Source organism: Pelobates fuscus, chromosome 1 (assembly GCF_036172605.1).
Source record: "Pelobates fuscus isolate aPelFus1 chromosome 1, aPelFus1.pri, whole genome shotgun sequence".
Lineage (NCBI taxonomy): Eukaryota > Metazoa > Chordata > Amphibia > Anura > Pelobatidae > Pelobates > Pelobates fuscus.
This window is the reverse complement of record NC_086317.1, coordinates 241,176,188-241,201,972: the sequence shown is the minus strand read 5'-3', so window position 1 is coordinate 241,201,972 and position 25,785 is coordinate 241,176,188. Positions and strand designations below refer to the sequence as shown.

General features: G+C 43.4%; 2 protein-coding genes across 2 annotated transcripts in view; one reads left to right on the top strand and one right to left on the bottom strand.

Annotated features, from left to right (window-relative positions):
* Nucleotides 1-6,274: 6,274 nt before the first annotated feature.
* LOC134611769 (zinc finger and BTB domain-containing protein 8A-like) lies at nt 6,275-17,810 on the top strand. Its single transcript, XM_063455983.1, has 4 exons — nt 6,275-6,437; nt 13,145-14,089; nt 14,912-15,081; nt 15,896-17,810. The coding sequence occupies exons 2-4, from the start codon at nt 13,159-13,161 to the stop codon at nt 16,223-16,225; spliced, it is 1,431 nt and encodes a 476-aa protein (XP_063312053.1). The 5' UTR covers nt 6,275-6,437; nt 13,145-13,158; the 3' UTR covers nt 16,226-17,810.
* A 225-nt stretch (nt 17,811-18,035) lies between these two features.
* ZBTB8OS (zinc finger and BTB domain containing 8 opposite strand) overlaps nt 18,036-25,785 on the bottom strand; it is a 30,726-nt gene continuing 22,976 nt past the window's right edge. The window contains exon 7 of the mRNA XM_063455972.1: nt 18,036-18,267. Within this exon, the coding sequence (XP_063312042.1) occupies nt 18,181-18,267 (87 nt within the window). The 3' untranslated portion in view covers nt 18,036-18,180. The remainder of the gene's footprint in view (nt 18,268-25,785) is intronic.

Below are 25,785 nucleotides of genomic sequence, written 5' to 3'. Positions count from 1 at the left end.
TAGGGCAGCCGCGGTGTTGGGTCCCCCAGTAGTGTGGTCTACACAGGTGTAAGTCGGGGTGGTGGTGAGACCGAAGAAGTCCAGAGCCACTGTCCGGTCGGCCGCAGAGGCTCAGTGTCTCGTGGTGTAGTAGTGTATGAACTCTCAGAGGGGTGTCCGTGTCCCACTTGTTCCCAATCTGAATTCAATGGCTAGTACAGTGAAAATATCGATTAGTACGGTCACGTAATATGGGGGTATGGGTTAACATCTGTTGGGATATATGGTGTGAGTGGTTGCTGGTCTTTCCCTATGTCGGGGCGGGTAGCCCATTGCCATCTTAAGTTAGTTCAGGTCGTGGGTCGTGCCGGGCCGGGCCGGCTGCGTGTGGGGTGCGTTCTGGGTCCCCCCACCTCCCATAGCGGGCTCTGTCTTGGGTCCCCTATTCTGGGGATAGGAAGCGGAGCTAGCCGTCCGTGGGGGAGGAGAGAGAGGCGCTAGGTGGTATGGGCGCGTGCGAGCCTGTCCGCCGTGGGTGAACGTCTCAATTTGCGACTGTCTTACGGTGCAAGGAACTGACAATGCGACATAGTAAACATATAACATCACTCCTCAGTACCACTCAGAAACCGACCGCCCCCCCACTCAGCCAGACCCACCCGTATCCCCGCAACCCTAGGTATCTTGTGCTACTAGTGAGTCATAGGTGTAGTCCCAGTTTAACTCTCCATATATCCCCTACTCCCTCCGTGTCCCTAGGGTACAGCAGCATCCCTGCCATACTCCCACCCCCAGAGCCATCTCACCCATTACAGCCCGGTACATCAGTATTAACGAAATAAGATCACATACCCAAATATGTCCCCCAATTGTTCCCCACCTCCCTCCATCTATCTTCTAGATAGTGTTATATGCAGCTGTTAAGTGATTAATATGACCTGACCAAATCACATTTGCAGCATCAGAAAAACCCACAATATATCAGGTGCTCAAGCGTCCCGTAAGTAACCAACAGTCGTATATAGCGACATAGTTCATGTTCCGTGTGCACAAATGGGGCATTCCTTGCAAGGGTCCCAACCCGCGGGCAGGTCAGGCGGTGCGTCCCATCCCCATCAGGCCCCCCTCCCCAAGCAATTCGGGGCAGCCTCCCTTCCCCAGGGGCATGTTAGGAATGTGTGGCAACACCCGGTCGTGCGTAAGTCTCCGCACATGTGCACGTGTATACAGCATTTCAACAGTCCCGTATAGCGACACAGTTCATGTTCTACGTACATATGTGGGATATTTCTTGCAGGTGCCCCAACCCACGGGCAAGCCAAGCTGTGCGTCCCACCCCCGTCAGGCCCCCCTCCCCATTCAACTTGGGGTAGCCTCCCTTACCCAAGGGCGTGTTAGGAAGGTGTTGCAACACCCGGTCATGTGTGAGAACCCATACATGTGTATGCGTGAACAGTACTTATCTGACTTCTGCTGTACGCGGGGTGGCGTTGGCATCTGTGGGTATCAGCAGGCCGTGATATGTTGGTGTGTCATGGTCGGTCTTCCATGCCTGGTGGGTGTAGGTGGGGAGCATAACCTTATTCCTCCGGGTCCGTGGGTATCAGTTGCCTGCGGGCCTGCGGGCGCCTAGGTGTGACGTCTCGTCTCCTTCGCTGCAGGTTCGGAGTGTGAATTCCCTGCCTCTGGTCCATTGGCCCCAGGATCCAGTCGGTGACCTCCGTAGGCGGAAGGTTGAGGCGCTGTAGGAACCTGGGCACCTCCTCCGGCCAGCGTAGCGGGAGCCAGTCGTCATGGTGTCTGGCCAATAGCATAAAGGGGAAACCCCATTTGTATGGGATCTCTCTATCTCTGAGTAGCGCTGTGATGGGTCTCAGGGCCCTGCGGGCCTCAAGCGTGAGGGGAGACAGGTCTTGGTAAAGGGCAACTTCTGCGCCGTTGAAACGCCAGGTGGGCCTTGCGCGGGCTTTGTTCATTATTTTCTCCTTCAGTTTGTAGGAGTGTAGGCAGCATATAATGTCTCTCGGTGTGTTATCAGACGTGCGTGCTCTGTTGGCCCTATGCGCCCTATCAAACGTTATGGAGTCTGGCGCATCTGAGCCTAGTATGTCGCGGAACAGTGTCTGTAGTGTTGCTTCCACGACCTCCGCCCCCTCTGGTTCTGGTAGGCCGCGGACCCTAATGTTTGATCTGCGGCCCCTGTTATCAAGATCTTCAGTTTGGCGTCTTAAGTGTAGAAGAATATTGCCTTGCCTGTGTATAGCCAGATTTGAAGCCTCAACCCTCTCTCCAACAGCCTGCACTGAAGCTTCAGCTGCCTGTATCCTGGAGGCCTGTGTGGAGATTTCGGCCTTAAATGAGTTTACCTCCGTGCGGATCGCCGCATGTAGATTATCAGAGAGGGTCTGCATGTCAGTTTTGGTGACCATTGCTGCTGCCAGGGCTTTTATTGCCTTAATGTCCGCACTGATCTCCGCCAGCGTGGGTGCAGCCGCCTCCGTTATTGGTGAGTGGGCCGGGGAGTCGGCCATGCTTGCGCCCGCGGCCTCGTGGTACTCGGCGGATGCCGGGGCCAGGTACCCGTCCATGGGACCCGTTTGTGCGGCAGTCGCTGGGTGCCTGGGGGTTTGGGAGCCGTCAGGGCGTTTAGTGCGCCCCATTTCCGTGCCGTGCTGGTAGGTAAGCCTGCTATATTTGCTGTGTGGGTCGGAGCTTGTCCCTTAAGCGGCCATCTTCGATCGCGGCCAAACCACGCCCCCCTCGCTTATCCTCCTTTGTATATTTGTTCCTTTTTTTTTTTTTTAACACACGTGTTAGATACCACGTAGATTAGATTACAGTTTTTGGGGGTTTTTTTAAGTTAATTTTTTTTTTTAAAGAAAACGCGTCATAATGATTTTAAAGCTGACAGTAAAACGAGGACTCACAAAAATTCTTGTTATGTCTATAAAGTACTGCTTATGTCATATGATCAGCAGTGCTATAGTTAAAGTGACACTCTAAGAGCTAAACAACTTTAGCTTACTGAAGGTAGCTATTTAGGCATGACACCTGCATCCCTAGCCCCACAAAGCCATCAGGGAGAAAAAAACAGTTTAGAAGTTCTTATCTCCAGCTCTTTAAAATGTCAAGTTTGTTTTAAGGAGGTTTGAAACAAAAGACAGGGCAGGTCTGGTTAGGGCTGCATAAACAAGGTCATCTGACTTCTGAATGGGTTGAGCAGCTAGAAAGCTAGAATCTGTACACCGAAATAAATTAAACTAAAGTTGTTTTGCTACTTAGCGATTTCCTTTATTTAAACTGAATGGACCAAAATGCAGCTTGTAGTGTCTCTTTAAACAGAATGAAAAAAAATCAGGATCTTGTTAAAGGAGCATTCTGAACACTAAAGCCACTATAGCTCAATGTAGTGGTTATAGTGTTGAATTAAGAGCTTTGTACCTATCCCATGAACCCATTTTGAAGGTTTTATGTAGATGATAATGTAGTTCAGCACTAATACTATTTATTAGTATTATTCATGAACAGATAGCTAATTAAGTAGCCCGATAAATTGCTTGTTGAGAAACTAACTTCTGTTAGCACTTGTACCTCATGAGAGGAGGTGGGGCAGCTCAGGGCTGCAAGCACTTTTTTAATTTAATCTCTGCAACTATATTCAAGTAGAACAAATAAGGGAGCTTAGTGTACAACAAGCATGTCAAACTCGAGGGCCGAATGCGGCCCACATTGGACATCTTTGTGGCCCAGCTAGCGGCGAGTACATGCTTAGTGTTAAAGCAGAGTAGGCATCTGCTTTCTCCACATTGCAGGTGCCTACTGTGCTAAAATGTACCCGGCCGGGAGGAGAGGTCACTGGAAAAGCTCTGTCTTTTTGCTCCTAATTGCTCCCTCATGCGCGTCGTCTGTAGTAATGCCGGAATATGATGTCATATTCCAGCACCACTAAGGAGCAGCAGGAAGGAAATCTCCAGATAGAAGATCACCTACTAGACCCCAGGGATAAATACAAGAGTGTGTGTGTGTGTCAGTGTTGCGATGGCCGCAGCTGGACAGTGGAGGACATGGAGGTGCACGATCCAACGTGACGTCAACATGCTCCACCTTCACAGGGTTTGAAGAAGTAGGGGGAGGATCCGATTTAGCACAGGGTGTGGAAGGCACCATTTGGGGTATACCAGAGGCCGGACTCCGGAGTCGCATACTGGCAGCGGCATTGTGAGTGGCGTCAGCTTGTTGGCTAGAGGGGGGTGCTGGGATTTAGTAGAGGGGGGGACTGGGATTTAGTATATGGGGGAACAGGGGACTGGGATTTAGTAGAGGGGAATGCTGGGTTGTTTTTTTTATACTGTACTTTTCAAAATAAACCTACATTTCTATGAAAATTGAAGTTGTTTTTGTTGCAGCCCACATAAACCTTGTTTATTTGGCCCGTGCTAGACTTTGAATTTGACATGCTTGGTATACAAGATGCTCATTGAACTTTTTGGCGTCACATTACAAAAAAAATGACTGTATAATCTTCTAAAAAGAGTTTGAAATATTTTCAAATATATTTTATAGGACGGAAACACCAATGTATGTACTTTCTTCAGACAGCACCATTTCCCTTGTACAATATAATTGTTTATATAAATACCAATGTTATATTATTTTCACACATATTAATTAGCTCTGCTAAAATGTGCTGGGTTGATATAAATAAATAATGCATGCCTGGTAGGACACTTGATTTACATGTAAGTCCATGCAATATTTGTAATCTATTTATTAAGATTCAACCGGATATATTGATGGTACCTTGGCTGTTGGCCTTTAAAACTAATGAGGGGCTAATAAGATCAAGAAGCAACAAAGTGGAGACCACATTCAATAAGCATACAACATATGTATACAACCTGGGAATATAACCAGAGTAGAAATATTCTATATAAGAATATGGTAGAATCTAGAAAGATAAAAATATACAGATCATAGCATAACACTGTGATAATCGTGATGTTGGTAATAAACTCACAAACGAAGGTGAAAATCAGGCCTCTCACCCCCTTGGGGTATGTGAAGTACGAAACTTGATAGTACCTCCAAATATGAAATTCAGATAGGTATACGTCTTCAAAGAAATGGATAAAGAAAACCTTTCTTTGAAGACATATACCTATCTGAATTTCATATTTGGAGCTACTAACAAGTTTCATACTTCACATACCCCGAGGGGGTGAGAGGCCTGATTTTCACCTTCGTTTGTGAGTTTATTACCAACATCACGATTATCACAGTGTTATGCTATGATCTGTATATTTTTTATCTTTCTAGATTCTACCATATTATTATATATAATATTTCTACTCTGGTTGTATACATATGTTGTATGCTTATTGAATGTTGTCTCCACTTTGTTGCTTCTTGTTTCACCTTTTTTGGGTGATTAGTGAGGTTCATCTGGGACCCTTTCAATCCAGCAGATTTATTATCTGTGATTAGTTTGTATACTACTCTGTTTTCGCTAATAAGATCAAGCATCATGGTTACTGCTGGACTAATGATATTCCCTTCACCCATCTCCATACCAACAGAACCCCAGAAAATCTTATTCAGCCAAAAATAGCATTTAGGCTTAGTTAAAGATCCAATGCTGTTAAGACCACCCAGAGTGGTATTACCAATGTCTATATTATCCGGAAGTTATATATTTGCAATAAATGATTATATATAAATTGTAAGGTAAATATCGATATGCCTCTAAGACTGGCACAGCATGATATGTATGTAACAATGTTCCATAACATTGTAACAATGTATCATATTTTATATTTATACATTTACATCTGACTGTCCACTGTTGATTTGCTTGACTCTGAAGGACATTGCACCACAAGTCTTGAGACTTGGATATTTAATTCCATGTGTTTATAGAAATGCCAGATTTATACAATTTATTTACATATAGCGGTGTCCATGTATGTCAATGTGTATGAGCCAATTACAAAGCAAAACTCAACAGTTTACAGGCAGCACAAACAGTAAGTACAGTGTTGGCTGCAGGGAGACTCTCCAGCTGAGCTAGAACTACAACTCCTATAATCCATGTCCTGTGTAAAGGCCGGAGAGGGATGATGGGAGTTGTGGTTGTATAACAGGTGATGGTCTATCTCTGCCCAGCTTTACCATAGTGATCCCCTGTGTCTGGGTACACCCGGTGAGGGTGCAGCGCCCTGTTCGGGTGAGAGCACACCCTGCTGCGAGCACACATGCCTCCACCACTCCTCCGGGTGTCTCTCTCCCCCACCCCTTCCAACCTCACCCCCACCCCAGGCGCGGCCCCTTTAAGACAGTCTCAGCCCTCGGGCGTCATCACGTGATCGACCCTTTGTCCGGACATTCGGGCGGCGGAAGCAGCGGCGGAGAAAAAGTGGGTGAGAAGACACAGAGTGTCGGGTGTCCGCCCGGAGCTCCCGGTAAGTGACCCGAGCCCGTGTGGGAGGCGGTTATCGTTAATGTGTCCGGCGGAGTGCGAGTGACCCGAATGCGGGCGGGCCGGGTGTGACGGGCACGGGCCGGTAATGATGAATACATGGTGCCGGTCAGTGACCCCCCAGGGCAAGGTAAGTCCCCCGGGTGTGTCCAGGTGACCCTCTTGCCCCCGGCGGGCAGTGTGTGAGCTGGAGCACGGGTCCCGTCATATACCGGGAGTGGCCAAGGGTGTGAGGCGGGGAAGGGTGGGGATGAGCTCCCGGGGCATCCGGTGCATGTATTCGGTATGATAGACAGCAGTGAGAACCAATCGGCTGCCGACCAAATCACAGGCCCCGCCCCCTCTGACCGCACTCCAACGGAACCAATGGTCGGCCACAGAGTTGGCCCAGCCTGTACCGGGGAAGGGCTCAGCCAATGGGGAGACGCGTTCATAACCTGTTACCGCCCCCTCCAGTGATTGATGTTTATTTCAGCCAATGACCGTACGGCTATGGGACCCAGAACACACCAGGGAAATTATAGGATAACATTCACAGTTATTTTTACTTTTTTCACTCCCTCAGGGAATCCATATATTCATCATGTTTTCCTGGACAAACATTTGTTCATGCCGCCCTGCTATATATACCACAGGTGCTGGAGGACTGCCCAAAAAACCCACATTGAAAACAGTCCAGGTTATATCGGTATCTCCATTGGGATAAAACCATGAAATGCATGAATCCAGGATTAATGGAGGGCCATGAGCACTGTGTTGGTAATCACCTTAGATGGATGGCTTGATTTGGGTTGTTACCTGGCCGTGGGGTTCCGTGGAAGGTAGATTTACTTACCTGAAGCGATCCCTTGTGGCCACCAAATCTAAATAGATGTCTCCTTCAGCTCCTGGCACTTTTGCCAGGTGTCAATGCTGAACTTTCACTCATATGCGAAAGTACAACTGTAAGGTCAATGGGGGATCCAGCAAGACCGTGGTAACTTCCATTCTTATTATTATCACCATTTATATAGCGCCAACAGATTCCATAGCACTTTACAATATTATGACAGGGGGGATGTAACTATAAATAGGACAATTACAAGAAAACTAGGTTGAAGAGGGCCCTGCTCAAACAAGCTTACAGTCTATAGGATTGATAGACTGCCTCACACTGAGTGAGACGTGTCTAAATCCCACAGCCATCACCCTTGATAAGTACAGGGATTGGACAAAAGTTCATGGCAGAACTGAAACTTTTGTCAAGCTCAGAATTATCCATAAGACAAAGTAGTCCGTACTTTGTCTTATGGTGTCAGCATCAGTATTATACAAATATATCATCTTCATGAAATACTGAAAAGTGACATAACCGCTTCATTTGAATTCATATACCAAGCTTGAAAGGACACGTAAACAATAATATGAAAACACAAACAAATGCGGCTTGTGTTATGTTTAACCTCTTCCCGACCTCGGACGTGCAGGATACGTTCAACAAAAACCGGCAGTTAATGACCGCGGACGTACCTTGCACATCCGCGGCTAAAATGATCACATGGCCGCAATGAAAGTCTATTGAGCTGCCAGGGGCACTGTCTGAGCGGTCTCAAAGGCAACATAACCAATTTGGCAAATTTCAATGAAAAACATAATATGGGCAAGCCTTATATTTGACCCTGTAACTTTCCAAAACACCATAAAACCTGTACATAAGAAGGTATTGTTATACTCGGGAGACTTCGCTGAATACAAATGTGAGTTTTTAAAAACAGTAAAACCTAGCATGATGATGATATCACCAGTAAAAGTGCAGTTTTTGTTTTAAAAAATGCAAAAAACAAATAAAAATGCTAACTTTGGCCAGTGTTCGTGACTAAGTGGTTACTACAAAAGACTGGACATATTGAATTTTGCAATACCCTGGGTTGTCTACTTTAAAAATATATGGTTTGATTGGGGTAAATTACATTGGCCAGCTTCAAAAATGTCCCAAATAGGACATGGGTGCATGATGATCAGACAGATTCCTGACAGATCTCAGTGTTACGATATAACTTGCGTTAATTTAAAAAAGAAAAATGGTTTGGAAATCGCAGTGCTACTTGTGCTTATTGCCCTATAATTTGCAAAAAAAAAGCTAAGAACATGTTCACATTTGGGTATTTCTAAACTCAGGACAAAAGTTAGAAGCTCTGTAGCATGGGTGTTTTTTCCAGTTGTAGATGCATAACAGATTTTTTTTTAATTTTTTTTTAATTTTTTTTTTTACATTTTTCGGTAAGAAAATTGAAAAGAGGTCTGATCACTAAGGGGTTAAAATGAAATGGCACTCTCTATAACTTTTAGTAATCTCTTGAGTTTTTAAAAAGCTGAATGAAGAAACAAATAGGACGCTGTAGCTAAAACTCACAGGCAGATCCATTTGCTTGGGCATAGAATAAAGAGTGCCTCCCTACCACGCTGATTTTGGCAGGACACTTTTGTCCCGCCGCGTTGTCTTAAAGGAACACTATAGTCACCTAAATTACTTTAGCTAAATAAAGCAGTTTTAGTGTATAGATCATTCCCCTGCAATTTCACTGCTCAATTCACTGTCATTTAGGAGTTAAATCACTTACCCAGGTCGTCATCGCTTGCGCCTTGCTGCCCACCGCTGGTGTGGCCGGCACATATGGGATGCGCCCCCTGCTGCTCTCAGCCCGGGAGGGCCGCTAGTGCGGGAGTCTGTAGCGTGGAACTTTGTTGCGCCCTGAAGAGGTTCCCAGGCCTCTGCTCGCCATTGACTTTGTCCTGTGTGGACGGTTTGTGGTTAGTTGTCGCTGGCTGTAAACGCATCAGCAGCTTGGCCCAAAAGCAGTCAAAGATTTGGAGACCCCGTTCCCACGTTGCTTGGAGGGATTGCGGGACCTGTCAAGAGGTGTGGGGTTTGAGGTACTCCATCTGGCGGGGACCAGGTTATCCCCAACCGGTCCACGGGGTGGGGGGAGGGGGGGAAGGAAGCATTTCGTGCTCGCATGAGGCTTTTGGTATCGGGCGGGAAGGCGGCCGTCCTTCCTCCTTGCCTCCTCTAGTAGGCCCAAACTTGCTGCTGCGGTTCCCGGTCATGCCGGTTGTCGGGAGAAGTGTTGCACGGTTCGCACATGCTTCCCCAGTCCAGTAAACTTTGTTGTGGAAGACCCGCAGCACTGTTGCCCAAGATAGCAGCATAGTTTGAGCCCCTACAGCAGGAGCTCATGCGGAGTACATCCTGTCAGCTTGCAAGTCAGGCTCCGCCCCTGATAATTCACTATTTTTAATATTTCCTTCCAAATTAGTAAAGAGTTTATCAATTTTTTTTTTCTAGATCTGATTATTTTTTTTATTAGGTGAAGAGATGCTAAAAGCTTTATAGAGATGAATCGTAGAACCATACCCAATGATTAGAGTGTACTGAAAGGATCTGGAGGAACTGTTCAGATGAGGACTAATACTTTGAACAAGCTCTTTTCCTTTAACCCCTTAAGGACACATGACATGTGTGACATGTCATGATTCCCTTTTATTCCGGAAGTTTGGTCCTTAAGGGGTTAAAGAGAAGTTTTTGAAAAGGGTTCTAATGAGAACTTCCTTAATCAAGAAATTCATTCATTGTAAACTAAGCATGGCAAACTCGTGGCTCACCGGGCCGCAAGTTTGACATGCTTGTTCTAAACGAGGAAAGAGGCAATATACTATTATTATTAAATGAGAGAGTAACATTTTGAATAAGAAATTAATTTTCTTTTAATACTCCGTATAACATGAGAGCTGATGCTATTAAGCAAATTTAAAATAAGAGAAGAGAAAATACTGGCCTCTATTGTTAGAGGACAACATTTTAGGATCAATATTACCCCGAGTGCCCTCATTATTTTTAGAAATGCAAAGAATTTGAAAAACACACTAGCACCAATCGTTTTTCAAATACCAGGAAGTTTTGTTTTTTCCCACACGTAGATGTTGTAAGGGTTGTAAATACTTTACCCATTCCACTTCAATTTAAAAAAAAGTTTCCAAACCAATGAAAGCTGTACAACTCAAGAACAAATTTCCTGTACCTCAGCATATATTGAATACTTACTCACCTGTGGGCGTGGTTTGCAATATGTTGGGAGGACAGGAAGGCAGGTTAAAGTAAGGTTTATGGAAAACATGAATAATATTAGAAAAATAAGGGATTATTCCATACCCAATCATTGTAAAAGTTGCCCTAAGGTTAGGTTTGATCATTTGTACTATGTAGCTGTTGAAAAAAAGTTGGGTATGGAATTAAGAAGGGAAGACTCAAAACTTTACATCCTGAAGGTTTCATTACAGATTTTGATATGGTTTGTTTTCTTTAAATTAAATTTGTTCAGTATTATTTTTTACAAATGTAATAATTTTTTTTTATATGGTTTTTCTTTAATTTTATTCATTTTTTATATAAATGTCTTAATTTTCTGTTTATTCAGTTAGATTTATTGAGACCAAACCAAATATAGTTTTGGTTGAGTTTTGTATCTGTGACGATACACTGCTGGCGTCTCTGGCATTGAAGGTGTACCAGTTCAGGCATGCTATTGTCCATGGATGGTTTCTTTTACATAACCTGCACCACTAACTGTTCCACTAAATCAGGCTTCCCCAAACTCTGGCCCTCCAGATGTTGCTGAGCTACAACTCCCATAATTCTATGAATGAAATAGATAGGCTGAGAATCATGGGAGTTGTAGTTCAGCAATAACTGGAGGGCCGGAGTTTGGGGAAGCCTGCACTAAATGCTAGGACTCCACTTTGGTAGTCTATCCACTGGCAATGCAGGATATACTGCACTGGATTTGGTTACTATAGGATAATTCTATCTAGTCATCTGACAATACTCTTATCAGTAACTACTCTATAGAGGAAAATGAAACGATAGAACTGGGAGTTTGTGAACATGGCTCTGGAGTGCACAGGTAGTGGAACGCACACATGGCTTAGCATGTAGCGTGACACATCGGCGTTATGGAAAACAATCTCAAAACAATGGAGGTTAAAGAAAATGTATGGTTTATAGGGGGCGGACTTCAAGGGTATATCTGAACATTTAGGATGGGAGGTGTATAGTACCATTTAATTCCCAAGGAAGTCTGGACGCACCAGATGAAATTCATAGGGTTGTATATCTTAATTTTAAAACTTGTTGAAAATATCCCACTTAGAGGAATTCTATTGCCTGGCAACTCCTACTTGTCGTCTGGAGCCTGGATTCTGATGTTCCACTCACACAGTGGAGATATGCACTATTCAGATATTTTCTGAGTGCTCTTCTTTATTAAATATTGGTATTTTAAAATATCTGCAAAATGTGGTTTTATTTTTATTTTACATGAATTGGAGAAAATCAGAAGATTGGTGATACGCCTACTATTCATTAATCAAAAGTATTTGGTGTGGTGCAAACAATACTGCTCTATGTATGTTTTGTGGGGGGTTTTTGTATTCGGTTTTCATGTTTGAGGAGTCTTAAAGGGACACTATAGTCACCTGAACAACTATAGCTATGAAGCAGTTTTGGTGTATAGAACATGCCCCTGCAGCCTCACTGCTCAATCCTCTGCCATTTAGGAGTTAAATCCCTTTGTTTATGAACCCTAGTCACACTTCCCTGCATGTGACTTGCACAACCTTCCATAAACACTTCCTGTAAAGAGAGCCCTATTTAGGCTCTTTATTGCAAGTTCCGTTTAATTAAGATTTTCTTATCCCCTGCTATGTTAATAGCTTGCTAGACCCTGCAAGAGCCTCATCTATGTGATTAAAGTTCAATTTAGAGATTGAGATACAATTATTTAAGGTAAATTACATCTGTTTGAAAGAGAAACTAGTTTTTTTTTTTCATGCAGGCTCTGTCAATCATAGCCAGGGGAGGTGTGGCTAGGGCTGCATAAACAGAAACAAAGTGATTTAACTCCTAAATGACAGTGAATTGAGCAGTGAAATTGCAGGGGAATGGTCTATACACTAAACCTGCGTTATTTAGCTAAAGTAATTTAGGTGACTATAGTGTTCCTTTAACTACAGAAAAACATTGTGGAGGGAAATTAAAATGTTTCTGTCCTCTGCAGAATTTGTTTTACATACATAATTGATTAATCTTATTCCATGCAAGCTAATGACGCCAAATGAATTTGCCTGAGGTAGAGTTACACCTCCAGCAACAAATGGGTTGAAATCAGTATGTGCAGCGTTTTATAGCAAAATATACATACAAATTCCAGGTACCATGACCACATCAAGTCTTTGACATTAAGTGTTTAATGTCATGAATAATACAAAAGACCTTTCCTATAGTACAACTACATATTGAATAAATATGGATTATTAGGATACTTAATCACTAAAGTGTGAATCCCAAGTGCGTTTGAAATGTTAGCCCAAAATACTTGAACTACAGACAGCAGATTTGGAGGTTTTGTTTTCTAATTTGGTTACTCTGGCCTGACAACATGACATTTTTGATAATTCACAACTCCAAATTGTGATAAATTAGAATTCAACTAGTCTGTTACAGCTTGGCTATTTTAGGCTAACATTTGCAATTCCGATTTGAATTAACTACAATTTGGGGTTTAATCAATAGCTGTATCAGTGTTGATCAGTACTACAGCCTGTTCTAATGTCCAGACATTTTGCCCAAGTTGACCTTTTGATTCTGTTTCTCAGTGCCCTGACACAGGATGGATTTCTCCTCTCATCACACTCGCCTCCTGCAGCAATTGGATGATCAGCGGCAGAGAGATCTATTCTGCGACTGTAATATTCTAGTGGAGGGGAAGATGTTTAAGGCTCACCGTAATGTTCTGTTTGCTAGCAGTGGTTACTTCAAAATGCTTCTGTCTCAAAGCTGCAAAGATGTGGGACAGCCTACCACAGCCACCTTTGACGTCTTTTCTGCAGACACATTTACTGCCATACTTGATTATGTATACTCTGGCAAGCTTCCTCTTTCGGGCCAAAATGTTATTGAAGTTATGTCCGCAGCCAGTTATCTGCAGATGACTGATGTGATAAATGTGTGCAAGATGTTCATTAAATCTTCTTTGGATATCAATGAGAAGGACAAGGATGGTTTCTTCAGCCTGTCCGATAAAGATTCTGGCAGTAATGGCTGTGGACTCTATGCAGCAGGGTGGAGGACTGAAAACAGCCCAACACATGCCCATGAGGCAGCAGAACATGGTGGATTCATTGCTGGATACAATTACCCACCTCCCATCATCTCCAGGTTGCAACGTCCATTCAGCAAGCATTCACGCAAACCAGAATATGTGCGTAAACACCGCAGACGTCTGATGCCCGAGCCATTGACTCAGGCTTCTATTTCATCTCTCCCATTGGGTGACCTTGTTGGAGGTTCTGCAGAGTGCATGATGCATGATGAGGAGTCAAGAGATTGTGCAACAAATGAAGAGGAGTCCTCATCTCAAGCTGCTAGACTGGGTTCTAAGGGAGAGGAAGAGGATGAAGAGGCCTTAACACATAGCTGGCCGGATTCACCACAGAATGTGGAATCTGGAGACCAAGATGTCATGCCACAGATTTCAAAGGCAGATGAACTATACAAGGCAATGCCAACAATCCTGGGTGTTTCTACTGGATGGAGTGAAGGTAAGTGAAGTTTACTAAAGAAATCCGTACCGCCATGTTACAGTTGTGGGTCCAGGATAGACTTTAAATATACTGAAGTAATCCAAGGACATTAAGTACAGAAGACACAATAAAGTTCCCTAGGTTTGCAAATGAATATACACAGTTAAAATCACATTTTATTGAAGAACATAAGTATCAAAGTAAAAAAATCACACCACATCTAAATCCCTAAGGAGAGCTAATGAGCACAGCAAACCTGATGGGGAGAAGGGATAGCCGACTATAGGAGGCTGCTGAATGGCAAATAGTGAATGAAATATCAGGTGGAAATCTATATACTATAACCCTCGCCAGATGGTGAAAAGAATGGAAGTATGGATCACTTGCAATGAAGCCAGTCTGTACTGCTAGATGCGAGTGCACCAGCAAATTCAACTATGTAGCCTCTTGTTGACAGTTTCTAAGTTTCTCATTGGCTTTCCTTAGGAATTTAGATGTGGTGTGATTATTTTACTTTGATACTTACCGTATGTTCTTCAATAAAATGTGATTTTAACTGTATATATTAATTTGCAAACCTAGGGAACTTTAAGTCCAGAGGACACAATAATGTCCTTGGATCATTTCAGTGTTCATTTTTGAATTTTAAAAGGTTCCCCCTGTTATAAGTTCTCTTGACACACTACAGATTCCTTCCACTTGGGACATCCTTTTTGTGTTTAGACTTTAAATATACAGGCAAAAAAAAACTTTCAAACAAACTAAAAGTACTACATCAGTATCTAGAAACTTTACTGTTATTTCTACATTTAACTTTACCTTTATTTATCTATCTTTTAGATGATCTAAGCCCGGTTAGATTTAAGTGCCCCTTTTGCACCCACACTGTAAAACGAAAAGCAGATCTTAAACGGCACCTGCGCTGCCATACGGGAGAGCGCCCATACCCCTGCGAGGCTTGTGGCAAAAGATTCACGCGCCTGGAGCATCTAAGAAACCACTTCCAAACTGTACGTATAACATGTTCATGCAGAATACAAGACAAGCAGCGTTATCTTAATTGCAAATTGCTGTGAACTGTATGTCAGTTTATACATACATTTTATTATCTCCTAGTACTTATTAAAAAAGATTGCAACAGACTAATTTTATTATCTATATACAGGGTTCATAATTTCTACTCAAACGCTAGCCATAAGCCATTGTGTGAAGATTTAGATTGAAAATTTTCTGGCAAGTAGAGATTTGTTTATATATAGATATTACACACATCTATTCAGTCTCCAATTAATAAATCACATATAAGATGTACTCCACTCTTGGACAGGAATTTCCAATCCCAACAACTCCTTACAAACAGGTGTTTACATAGTAGTGTTTTAAGCAGTAAATAGATAGCAATGTTCTAAGCTTATAAGACAACTGAAGTCACCTAGGTAGAACGACTGGCTGTAGTGGAGGAGTCGCGGCGTTGGAAACAAAGTGAGTAATCTTTAGGTAACTTAATTTTTACATTAGCAAAGGTGGGAGGACAGTGGTCACAATAACATAAGGGAATCTATAGTCCCCAAAAAATATATACATTTTCGAGACTATATGTTCACTTTAACAGACATTAATTTTTGACTGTAATTAAATGGTTACAATTAAAATACACCAATGTGGTCTATTTCTATTATTAGTTTTGTTTAATAATATTGTCTGGAAGTATGACCAACTCCAGTGGGTTTAAGCATATGTTAGATCACAGTGGTATAAGAGTAGTTATATAATCTAGCATTATGTAATAACATATTTTGACTTCCCTGTTCACCCTGCCACTAGATCCATGAAGCTGGTAAGCTCATCTGTCGACGGTGCAAGCTCCCAGTGACAAACATGACTGGTCGTGTTATTCAAGATGGGACTAGACGATACCGTCTTTGTCACACATGCCTAACAGAAGCTGGCTTGGACAATGTGAGCTTTGATTTTGGAGATGACCAACCCCTCGTTTTGCCACCAGAGAGTGAGAGGGAGCAGGGCTGGAGTTTCAAAGAAGATGGGAGAGAAGAGAATGGGAGTGATCAACCAGAATCAGATTTGGTCATGCATACAGTAGACAGTGAAGAGGAAGAATCAAAATCCAAAATCAAATGTGTAGTTGGCATGTAGCTATAATGTTTCCCATTGCTTTAAGCATGTTGTGTTCTTGAAAACACTGATCACTGACAGTATTTTATAGAAGTTCTTATCTACATGTTTTGCGTATTTAACAGGAGAAAAAAAAAAAGCATATTTAGCTACTCAGCCTTGTTTATGCCGATGGTTGCCACATTGGGTCAACATTCCTCACATAGAAACTTTGATACTACTTCTATGATACTCTGTTATCAAATCTCTGTTTCCAGCAGATGTGGATAAAGAGAATTTTTGTTGCCCATCATGGCAAATAGAGTGTTATAAAGGCAGAGCTCCATTTCATTATGCTGTTGCAATATATCTATTTTTTTTTCTGTCAAAGTAATTTAGCAGTTAGCTAGAACAAAGTTCACCATTTCACAGTTGCATTGGAATGAAGGATCACTTTAAAAAAAACAAAAAAACTTGTCATTTTACATTTCTCTTGTAATTTTTTATTTTTAATTGAGGTAACTAGATTACACACAGCGTAAGGTCTGCAAATGAAGTCAAGCGATATTAAGAAAAGCTCCCTTGGTCAAGATAAATAGAGTAGGACAATGCCAAGTATTTCTTAGTTTCGAAAGAGCTGCACAACTACCTCATTTCTGTTTACATAGTATAGAGAGAACAAACCCAATGTGTAACAGCTAGATCAGAAGAAAGTCGTTTGTTTAAGTTAACAACACTGTATTATAACTAGATCAAGCGAATATAAACCACTGGAGCGGGTTGTTATATCAATAATGTGGAAATAACTAAAATACTAGAAAATGGTTTCATTAAACAGGATAAAACCAAGAGGTAGCCCCCCTGCACCAGCGCTCCACAGTAGTAATATCCCTTTGCTGCAAGAACGCAGTCCATCAGCCCTTTGGGGCCTTAATCTGATTCCCCGATCAGGGAGCGAGAATAAAGCCTGCCACAAGCTCTCTGTGGGCCAGTCAAATTGCCAAGTGTTGCTAGAGATCGCACATTGCAAGCATTTAAAGCCACAGCTGCAGATACAACGGTTGTTTTCCGTTTAATAGTGCCCTCGTACTCCATTCCTTCAAGCACAGACTGTAACAGGAACTGGCAAAAAACTTTTTATTGACCTCTCCATGACAAGTGACAGTCAAGGTCGCCAGATAGTCCCACATAGTAGAGATCCTCCAGGTGTTGTTGAATGTGGACAGGGTGAACCACTGTCTGGGTTCCTGGTCCAGATAGAGAGCAACTGAGATGAGTTGGGGTTCATGTCTGGATATGTGTTTCCATTCAGCGTCCGTTGCAGAGTACAATGCTTATTTGCAGCCCTGCATCCAGATTGCCTTTGCAAAAGGATGTGCAACAAAGAGGTAAGCTTAAGAGCGAGGACCTGGATAACCCCCACCGGTCCGAGGGGGATGACAGGATACAAACAGAATCTTGAAGATCAAACCTCTTTAGGCCAGGAGATCGACCACTTCTCCCACTTTCTGAGTGAGCTCACCAGCCAGACTAGACTGCAATCCCTCAAGTTTCTCTCTCCTCTCAGAATAGCTGCAACCCAGATATAATCTGCTCCAAATTAGTCACCAGATGTACCCATACTGCTTCAACAAGTAATTGAAATCAAAATATAGCTTAAAGAGCGATAAATCGCAGGAGCTGTAGTCAAATGCTTTCCTTCCTAATTTCATACACCACAAGCAGTGGGTTTTTATATGTGACTGCCAGGTTTGTGGGTAAATAGTATTATGGATTTACAGGAAACTGTATACAATTTCATCTAATAGTGTTTTAGGAATAAAATCCAGTTTATACTGAACAAGAGAGACTCTTTAATTGAAAAATATTTATTATCTCAGTGTAAACAACATATCAATATCCTGTACCATACACATAATTTAATTTCGTATGTAGTTTAAGTTACATAATATTCTCCCTCTAGAGCCCACGCTTAGATCCACCATCCATATGAGCAGTCAGATATCAATAATTACATACACCTCAGGCTTTTGGTCCTCGTGGATCTGCATGGCAGAGTATGTGATGGCTTTGACTTCTGTTCCCTAGCAAGACAAAAGACTTAACAAATTAGGTGCAGGCTATGGTAAATTGGGAAACATTGTTCTGTGGCTTCTTGATGTAATGTATCAATCCCAAGCAACTCTCCCTCTAAGTACTCCTTTTGCACTTCCCTCTGGAATGCACGCGCTGTTTGCAACATTACTAAATCATGACTTATTCGTTTTGCGTTCCCTAAACTGAAACATGGCTATCTCCCTCTGATTCTGCCTTGTTATCCTTTGGTGGTTGTCAATTAACTCACACCCCATGACAATCTAAAAATAAGGGTGGAGTATGGTTTCTGCTTTCAAACCACTTCTCCTTCAAACCTCTACCCACTCCCCTTTCCTCTATTTCTAATCATTTGAAGTTCACTTATTGCGCCTGTTCAAGCCCATCTCTGCAAACGTTACCATTATTTACACCCCCCTCGCGGTTCCCATCTGCTCTTCCTTGACCATTTTGCTGCCTGGCTTCCCTACTGTCTTTCAAGTAATATTTCTTCTATACACCCTGTTCCAAATTATTATGCAAATTCTATTTAAGTGTCACAAAGATTAAAGATTTTGTTTTTCAGTTTAACTCTTGGATGGCATTGTGTCTCAGGTCTTTTTTTTTTTTTTATTCTTTATTTTTCATTGTGCATGAAGTAACAGTAAACCTGCTCTGCCCCAACGCAGTCGCAAGATGTATAGTAACAGACATAACAGGCATGGCATTGCATAAGAATAAACGGCAAATTTTTTTAAGTTAGTTAAGAGGACGTTATAACTGTGGGTTTGACATAACATAGGAAACATTAGCGTTATTCTAGAGTTTAGTAGCAGATTGTATGAGATTAGCAGCACTAAAACCTGCATGTAATGGTTAAAATCAACAAAAGTATGCATGCTTAATGTTATGAGAAACCAAAAGAAAAAGAACATCAGCTCCTGGCTGTTGAGCATGTAGGCTTGTCGGCAGGATGTGTGTAATGCCGGGGATGTGAAGGGTTAACTCAGCCTATACCCTGCTGGGGCAGCAAGCCTAGTCTCGAATGTCCCGATATCAGGCTTTGTAGACCGCCTGTTGGGAAGGAGTAGGTGAGTCTCTGTAAGGGAGCCGTCTTCTTCACCTGATCCCTGGTAGGCAGCAGGGTCTTGGTGGCAGCTGTGGGAGGTGGTACACTGAGGGCAATGTGAGGCCCATCTCTAGCTCCAACAGGGGTCGGCCTCCTCGGAACTTGGGCTTTGCTTCGAGGGTCCCTCCCAGAATGGAAGCCTCTGAAGGCCTGGGAGTCCCGCCACCGGCGTGTGATCTTCCAGCGAGGTGGTTGGTCCTGTGGGGGTAGGCATCTGGTAGCCTTCGGTTTAGGCAGGCGTGTAAAAGAGGTAGTTGGCGCTGGGGTGAGGGCTGCACTCAGGGGTTGTCTGTACCTCTCCACTCTCCGATGCCCCTGTACCTCCATTTGTGGCTGATGTGGCGTCGGGACCATGCGCTTCTCTAATTCTGCCCAGAATCGTTGAAAGATGGCGTCTAGACGCCTGAGTGACTGCTCCGCCTGGCAAGTGTATACTCCGCTGGGTTGTACAAGAGGGTGCTTCGGCATAAGTCGCGCGTCCGCCATTTTGCTGAGACCCTTGTCTATGATGTGTGTGCTCGACTATAAGTAATGGAGGTGAGCGCTTTCAGCTAGTGGGGACCGGGATGACCCCCACCGGTCCAGAGGGGGGGGGGGGACCGGGGCAGCAAAGAGTCCTCAATGTATTTGTGGGACCTATGCCGGGAGATTGTCCGCCTCTCCCGCGTAACAGGCCTCTAGTCGTGCTAGGCCGCAAGACCTCTTGGGTCGAACTCCCCCCTAGGACGGTGTAATCTGCCCATGGGGTGTAGCAGGCTATGTTGGGGTTGTTCTGCTGCCGTTTGTAGTCGGTTGCTGAGGATTCCTTGGGGTATTTTGCATTATATTTGCTCCATAACTCCAGAGCTAGAGATATGCGTCCATCCATCTTAGGTGTCAGGACCCGCCCCCCCTCTCAGGTCTCTTTTGATCACTGAAAACAATCTTGGACACCTGTGATTATTAAATTGCCAGGTGAGCCCAATTTAAGGAAAAACTACTAAAGGAGGGTGTTCCACATTATTAAGCAGAGCACCATTTTCATGCAATATGGGGAAGAAAATGGATCTCTCTGCTGCCGAAAAGAGTGAAATAGTTCAGTGCCTTGGACGAGGTATGAAAACATTAGATATTTCACAAAAACTTAAGCGGGATCATCGGACTATTAAGAGATTTGTGGCTGATTCAGAGCACAGACGGGTTCGTGCAGATAAAGGCAAATTGAGGAAGATTTCTGCCAGATCCATGCATCGGATCAAGAGAGCAGCTGCTAAAATACCATTACATAGCAGCAAACAGATATTTGAAGCTGCTGGTGCCTCTGGAGTCCCACGGACATCAAGGTGTAGAGTCCTCCAGAGTCTTGCAACTGTGCATAAATCTTCTATTTCGGCCACCACTAGCAAATGTTTACAAGCAGAAACGGCTGCATTGGGCAGAAAAATACATGAAGACTAATTTTCAAACAGTCCTGTTCACTGATGAGTGCCGTGCAACCCTGGATGGTCCAGATGGATGGAGTAGTGGATGGTTGGTGGACGGCCACCATGTTCCAACAAGGCTGCGACGTCAGCAAGGCGGTGGTGAAGTAATGTTTTGGCCCAGAATCATGGGTAGAGAGCTGGTTGGCCCCTTTAGGATCCCCAAAGGTGCAAAGTATGTGGAGTTTCTGACTGACCACTTTCTTCCCTGCTACAGAAGGAAGAACTAGGCTTTCCGTAATAAAATCATCTTCATGCATGACAATGCACCATCTCATGCTGCAAAGAATACCTCTGCATCAATGGCTGCTATGGGGATAAAAGGAGAGAATGTCATGGTGTGGCCTCCATCCTCCCCTGACTTCAATCCTTTTGAGAACCTTTGGAGCATCCTCAAGCAAAAGATCTCTGAGGGTGGGAGGCAGTTTACATCCAAACAGCAGCTCTGGGAGGCTATTCTGACATCTTGCAAACAAATTCAAGCAGAAACTGTCCAAAAACTCACAAGTTCAATGGATGCAAGACTTGTGAAGCTGCTATCAAATAAGGGGTCCTATGTTAAAATGTAATGTGACCTGTTAAAATGTTTAAAAAGTTAAAATGTTGTTATAAGTTTGATTGAAATAGCTTTTGATTTCAGTAAATATGCTGCAAACACAACAAATGACAATTTTCAGTTCTTTACAACCTATAAAGTGTTTTGAAACTTACTGTGCGTAATAATTTGGAACAGTGCATTGTAAGTTTTTTTATGTTTAAAAAAAAAATACTGTTATCATTAGGAGGTTTGTTCAATAAAATTTGAATTGTACTCTTAATAGTTGATAACATAAGAATTATGCTGACTGTTATTTATATTAATTATTTAGGTAAATGAGAATAATATAATTTGCAATTCTTGGGGACTTAAAATTCCAATTAACCGTCGACCTTAGTAGCTTCAAAACTTATTTCAATTGCTTCTTCCCTTGGACTATCCCAATGGGCTAATTCTCAGGCATATGTAACGGACAATACCCATGATCTTTTTTTTTTCCGATGTATGCACAGTTTCTAATATCTGTAACACTCCATTTCATCTTTCAGATCACCACCTCTAAATTTGTTTTTGAGAGGCCCCTCACCAAACAATCTCAGCCTAAGCCTCCTAAACTTAGGAGGAAACAGAATTCTCTCTCTCCAGTGACTGTCAGCTGATGTCAATTCTCAACTCTCATCCATCCCTACCTTTTCCTGTCTGTCTCTGGCTAACACTTCATATAACGCTACCCTCACCTCTGCCCAGTACGCTGCAGCCACACATCTCAAGGAGAATGTGCCTCCAACTGTGGCACATTAAGTCAACCCGCTACCTGTAGAGATGCTTTTGTTCAACTGAACGCTGCTCGAGGAAGTCTCTCACTTTGTCAGACTTTCTTCATTATTAATTCATTTTCGGTTTGTACAGCGCAGCCCTCAGCCTTGCTAAACAATAATATTTCCTTTCTCAGTTAATTCTCCCACATCCAAAATGTCTCTCTGATACCCTCAACTAACACCTTTGTTCTGCTGTAGCCACCCCCCAAAGTAAACTCTCAGCCGATAGCTTTGTGTGCAATTTTACTGACAAGATCAACCATATAAGTGAATAATTCTTCACGGCTCTCACTCTCAACCGCACTTAGACCGTACCTTCCCTTCCCTTCAGGCTTTCTCCCTAGCTACTGAACAGGAGGTGGCTGCGCTTTTCCCTTTCTCCTGCCCCATCTCACCGTATCAGATTTCTCCTCTGTCTTGTGCCATCCTTAATGCATATCATCAACTGCACTTTTTCTTCTGGTATTGTCCCCTGCTCCCCTTGAACATGCTACTGTAATATTCATCCTTAAAGCTATCACTTGACTCGTCCTCCTTTTCCAACTATCATCACATATCCCTGCTTTCTTTCTCCTCAAAGCTTTTGGAACAACTGGCTTGCTTTCTCAATTCCAATTCTCTCCTCGACCCTCTTCAATCTAGCTTACGCCCCCTCCACTCTACTTAGGCCACTACTTTATACTAATTCTTGACCACTCTGCTGCCTTTGACATTGTTAATTATGTTCTCATTCTTCAAACTCTCCAATCTCTTGGTCTCTGTGTCACTGTCCTCTCATGGATCTCATTCTTTCTCTCCAAACTTTCAGTGTTACCTTTTCTATTGACACCAGTACACATCGTCCTATCTTGGTTCGAGTCCCCCAAGGTTCTGTTCTTGGTCATCTTTTGTTTTCTCTTTATACTGCCTCTCTTGGCAAACTTATTAATTCCTTTTGATTCAGCTACTATCTAAGCAAAAAACACCCATACAGATCTCTCCTTTCCTAAAACAGGTCATCGCTTGCCTTTCTTCCATTTCGTCCCGCTTTCTGAAACTCAATCTCTCTAAAACTGAGTTTCTTATTTTTCCTCCTCATAATACTGTTCCTCCTTTTTTCGATCTCCATGCAAGTTGATGGTACCCGCATCAGTCTGTCTTTGCAAGCTCGTAGTCTTGCGGTTATCTGTGATTCTGGCCTCACCTTTACACCTCACATCCAGTCTGTTGCCACATCCTGCTGGTTCCACCTTAAAAACATAGCCCCTTTCTTACACAAGATGCTGCTAAAAGGCTTGTTCATGCTCTAGTACAGGGGTAGGCAACCTTTTAGCAGCACTGTGCCGATATAGGATTGTGATGTCCCGTAGCGTGCCGGTCCTATTTTTTCTTTTAATCGAGGTGTGTATGCTGCTGTATTCTGCTTGTGTTATTTTTTCTGTAATTGCTTTGTGTCGTTGTATTTGTGCATATTTGCAGGGCCGTCTTTAATAGTAACTGGACCCTGGGCAAAGCATTTTCTTGGGGCCCCCTGGACCCTGTCCCCCCTCCCCAGGCATGCAATCACGTCCTCCACCTCAACGCAGTGGCGGACCTAAAGTAGAGAGGTGCAAGAGTTTTTGGGGGTCTCCCTGTTGCACGGGTGATTAAAAGGTAGATCCCCATCTGTCGTGCAACTCCAGAATGCATTGACAGCTGGGGCTCTACCATTTACCCATGTTTGCAGGTCTGTATTTAGCACTAAGCAGTTTTTGTGTGTTTGAATGTAAACAGGTTTTTGTATGGAATATGTTTGTTTGTGGTATTGGCGTGATTGCAAGCATGTATTTGTGTAGTGTTGGTTTTTTGATGCTGGGGTGTATTTACATATAATCTTGGTGTGTAACACAGACATGTGTTTGTACGTAGTGTTGAAATTTGAATGCAGGGGTGTATTTGTGTGTAATGTTAGTGTGTGAATGCTGAGATGTATGCACATACACACACACACAGATATATACACACTGAAATGCGTGCACACACACAGATACACACACAGACATACTGACGCACACACAGACATGCTGACACACACACACAGACATGCTGACATACAAACATACTGACACACACACATATATACTGACACACACACACACACACAGATATACTGATACACACAGACATACTGATACACATACTGACACACACAAAGACATACTGACACATAGACATGCTGACACACACCGATATACTGACACACAAACATGACACACACACACACTGACAGACATACTGACACAGACATACACTTTAAAACCAACCCTCCAGTTTCCTACCTTTCCTGCTGGTGGCTGAAAGGTTTTGGGAGTTGGGGTCTAGCGCTCTCGGCCAGCCCCCTCCAATCTGCCTACTCTTCTTTCCCGTGTGCTCCTCTCTTTGTGGGAGGAAGTGGTGCGCGTCCGTCACTTCCACCCAGCCACTGCCGAAAAGCAAGGGGCCCGCTCCCACTGTTAAAGCGCCTCAGCGTGCGACTGGGCCCTTGCTGACAGAAGCCCACCAGGTGGTCCTTTGTGCATGGACCACCCGGTGGGCCTCCTTAGTGTGCGGATTACCGGCCAGAGGGTTAGAAATTGTTGAGGCCAGCAGGGCCCACGGTGCAGCTGGCCAGTTTGTCCTGCATTAAAGACGGCCCTGCGTATATGAGCTTTTATATTGTATATGTTCATGAGTAGTTTATGGTATTGTGTATGATACATATGAATGTGGGCTGTGTATGTGGGCTGCTTGTGGAATTGTGTGTGTGTGTGTATGGATATGTCACAGTGTGTGTTTGGTAGTGTGTGGGGGCTGTTTGAGGTATTGCATGTGGGGTTGTGTGTATGCATGTGGATTGTTAGTGGTGTTTCATTTGTGCGGATTGTGTGTATGTTTGTGTGTGGGCTGTCCATATTATTTGTATCAGGGGAGGGTTATTCTGCATTTTTGTGTATATCTAGCAGTGTGAGTGCCTTCCAGTGGGGACTAGGCTGGTCAAGGACAGGAGCTGCAACAGCAACTGCGAGCTGCTCTATTACAGTGTGGATTCCTATTCACAGGTGCTGGGAGGAAGTGATCTGAGATCACTACCTCTACGTGCTGCATTGCATAAATTGAGGATTGTCCTTCACCACCTTTTCGGATTAGCAAATATCTGAAGTTTTAGTGGGACTCCTGATAGGCCAGAGCCTGTTTGGCTCTAGCAGCCTTGAGTGCCGTGCAAAGACACCTCGAGTGCCGTGCATGGCACTAGTGCCGTAGGTTGCCTACCCCTGCTCTAGTAGTTTATTCGCATGGATTGCTGTAATTCTCTACTAATTGGTCTCCCACAAAACCGTAGTGCCTCGGTACAGACTGTAATGAATGCTTCCGCCAGTGTGATTATTTTATTTATTTTCCTTCAGTCACTCCTCGCCCCTCTGTCAATCCTTATATTGTTTTTTCTGTACTCTATAGGAGGCAATTCAAAATACTAAACCTTACCTATAAAGCTCTAAACAACTCTATCCCCTGATACATTTCTACCATAATTTGTAGGTAGGCACCTTCTCTGTCTCTCTGTTCTGTCTGTGACCTTCGCCTGCCTC

What these genes read in the sequence shown, in the direction of transcription:
- LOC134611769 (XM_063455983.1), top strand. Translation starts at nt 13,159, where the DNA reads ATGGATTTCTCCTCTCATCACACTCGCCTCCTGCAGCAATTGGATGAT. An exon ending in TTCTACTGGATGGAGTGAAG is followed by an intron (nt 14,090 to 14,911) that starts GTAAGTGAAGTT and finishes TCTATCTTTTAG; the next exon opens with ATGATCTAAGCCCGGTTAGA. An exon ending in TAAGAAACCACTTCCAAACT is followed by an intron (nt 15,082 to 15,895) that starts GTACGTATAACA and finishes CCCTGCCACTAG; the next exon opens with ATCCATGAAGCTGGTAAGCT.